The sequence below is a fragment of the Poecilia reticulata genome, linkage group LG5 (assembly GCF_000633615.1).
Source record: "Poecilia reticulata strain Guanapo linkage group LG5, Guppy_female_1.0+MT, whole genome shotgun sequence".
In the NCBI taxonomy this organism is placed as follows: domain Eukaryota; kingdom Metazoa; phylum Chordata; class Actinopteri; order Cyprinodontiformes; family Poeciliidae; genus Poecilia; species Poecilia reticulata.
This window is the reverse complement of record NC_024335.1, coordinates 2,237,922-2,240,411: the sequence shown is the minus strand read 5'-3', so window position 1 is coordinate 2,240,411 and position 2,490 is coordinate 2,237,922. Positions and strand designations below refer to the sequence as shown.

Genomic DNA, 2,490 nt, shown 5'->3' with positions numbered 1-2,490 from the left:
TGCGTGTGTGTGTGTGTGTGTGTGTGTGTGTGTGTGTGTGGACGCTCAGGTGCATCCACCCAGGATTCAGACGCCATGGAGCCGGAGAAGCAGGTGGACAGCACGGTGAAAATGGCTGGCATGATCGCAGGGAGTCTCATGATCATCATCATCCTCCTCGGAGTCATCCTGACCTTCAAGCGCAGGTATGCACTGAAACCAAGTAGCAGCAGCAGCAGCAGGACCTGTGCACACAGGAAGTGGTTGGTTTTCAGAGTCTGTCTGTAAAAGACAAAAGTAAGAAGGAATAAATAACCCAGCACTGCTTTTTCAGACCGCAGCTTGAATAATCCAGGTTTGATTTTAGGTCTTTCCAGGCACATTAAGGATTCAGTGCAGTGTTGCCAGATTGGACAGGTTTCCTCACAATTGGGCACAGTTTATTAATTTAATCGGTAGACCTTGGTTAATCAAGTGGGATTGTAAAACAGAAATCCTGGTGCAAGTTCATTAAATTTGCACAAAGAATAAAAAATATAAACTTCTAGATCTGGTAACCCCGCCGAACGGCACCATGTTGGGTTTGTGTGAGAGAGAAGCAGATGGAGGATAGAGAACGAGATGGAGCTGCGACCTCATCATTTAAAAAAAACATGTGGTCGGCACGGCCTTCTGGAAACAAGAAACCGACGTTTCAAAAACGATTCTGGTCTAAAAGATGCAGAATCTGTGTGGACGCACTGCCTAAACCACAAAACGTATTTCTGGATAACGACTGAAATCATCCTCATGTGGACGGGACTTTAGGTAAGAAACATGTTTGAAACAGCCACAGCTTCCTATGTGCAGGGACCTAAAGCTGCTTGTGTAAGATTTTAAAAACTCTTTAACTTTGTTTGATTATCAGATGGTTGGTAGCCTCTGTTTGATGCATCATGATCAGGATTTAAAGGTCCTGTCAAATGGTCTTCCTGGAGAAACTTTGTTAAAGACTTAAATGTAACATTGGCTCAGGATGTATAAAAGACAAAACGGTTTGAGTTGCCATTTTTAATTATTTTTTTCAACAAGTCAACAAAAAAAGTAGATTTTTTTTTAGACTGACCGGACCTTTCAACTGAACGTTTGAACATCAAAGTCTACCAACAATCTTTATGCTGTTAAATAATGTTAAAAAGCATCACGACTTGATTGTTGTTCAAAAAGTATTATTACGGTTAGGGAGAGACGTTATAAATCTGGAAGTGTCCTCATTAGTACCAGTTATTAAATAAAGAGTCATCAATGTTGAAAAGTAAATGTGTTTATTCTTAAAAAAAAAAATAAAAAAAAGAGTGGGAAAAGTGATGACACAAGTTTTTTTTTTTTAAATTTGGGGATACATTTTTATGAAAATGGATTGTTGAAACTTTAAAAGCTTAAAAACAGGCAAAGCAAAAAGTCACTTCTCTGATTTCCAGTCAAAATTAGAAACAAATATAAAAGTGTAACCAATATAATCTAATTTCCAATGATTGAAAACACCTGGCTGAGTCTTGGTGGACCTGCTGGCCTCCATCACCTTCTTCCCTCCCTTTACTTTCTTTCTTTCTCTTTTCTGCATCCCTCCATCCCCTTTTCCTCATTCTGCTTATGCAGTTTGTTTTACTTGGACCCATTTCTGTTTGATGTTTGACATTTTTGTCGTGGTTTCTGGAGATTATCTCACTTGACGGAACAATATTACACTAAACATTTCACAGCTCACCAACTATTGCTTAACATTTGTTCTTCACATTTAAAACTACTTGATGCAAAATCAGCACAGAAATGCAAATCTTGCTTTTTAAGCATTTCCAAACAAGCATGGAGTTAAATATAACATCTTCATCAACATATTGGCAAAATCTTCTAAATTAGATTTTTTTTCTAGAATAAATAGAATTAAAATTCTTTTTAGTTTAAATCCAGTTTATTTACATTTGTTGCTCAACAAATGTCTCTCGTTGCACACGATGAGACATTCTGGGTCCAAGCAGAACTTTGGTAAACCTGCGGTAGGACATGCTGACAGTCGGATGGAGAGATTCACTGATGTGTCAGATTTTATTTTTTTGTTGTTTCTTCATATTGGTCTTAGCTGGGCTGGTAACGGCCTCGGATGTACAGACTGACCGTCTAGTTTTCAGATATTTGTCAGTGAATAAGTAAAAAGTTCACTGTGTGGGTGAATCCTGGTTATCAAAGACGTGATGCGATGCTTCTTGTCTGGTCTTGAGGTTTGCACACATCTCAGCAGGAATTTCAATTGTGAATCGTTTCTTGGCTGCCTCTTGGTCACCCACTGCTTTCACAGATGTTTTTAAAAGAATTGGGGCTTCAGCAGTTGTTAGTTTGCTCTATAAACTTCATGTTCATCTGAACCTCGTCTTTGACGGAGAGGCGACACATTTTCAGTGTTTATGTGAAGGAAAGGAGGTTGTTGTCTATTATTTCTTTTTTTTTTCTGGCATTTCTGTTCTTTTGAACATT

The 2,490-nt window shown here is 38.5% G+C and overlaps 1 protein-coding gene across 14 annotated transcripts in view; it reads left to right on the top strand.

Moving 5' to 3' along the window:
- ptprt (protein tyrosine phosphatase receptor type T) overlaps nucleotides 1-2,490 on the top strand; it is a 316,254-nt gene that overhangs the window by 207,141 nt on the left and 106,623 nt on the right. For all 14 annotated transcript variants that reach the window (XM_017304835.1, XM_017304834.1, XM_008408309.2 and 11 more), the window contains one exon: nucleotides 50-185. In XM_017304835.1, coding sequence (XP_017160324.1) covers nucleotides 50-185 — 136 coding nt within the window. The remainder of the gene's footprint in view (nucleotides 1-49; nucleotides 186-2,490) is intronic.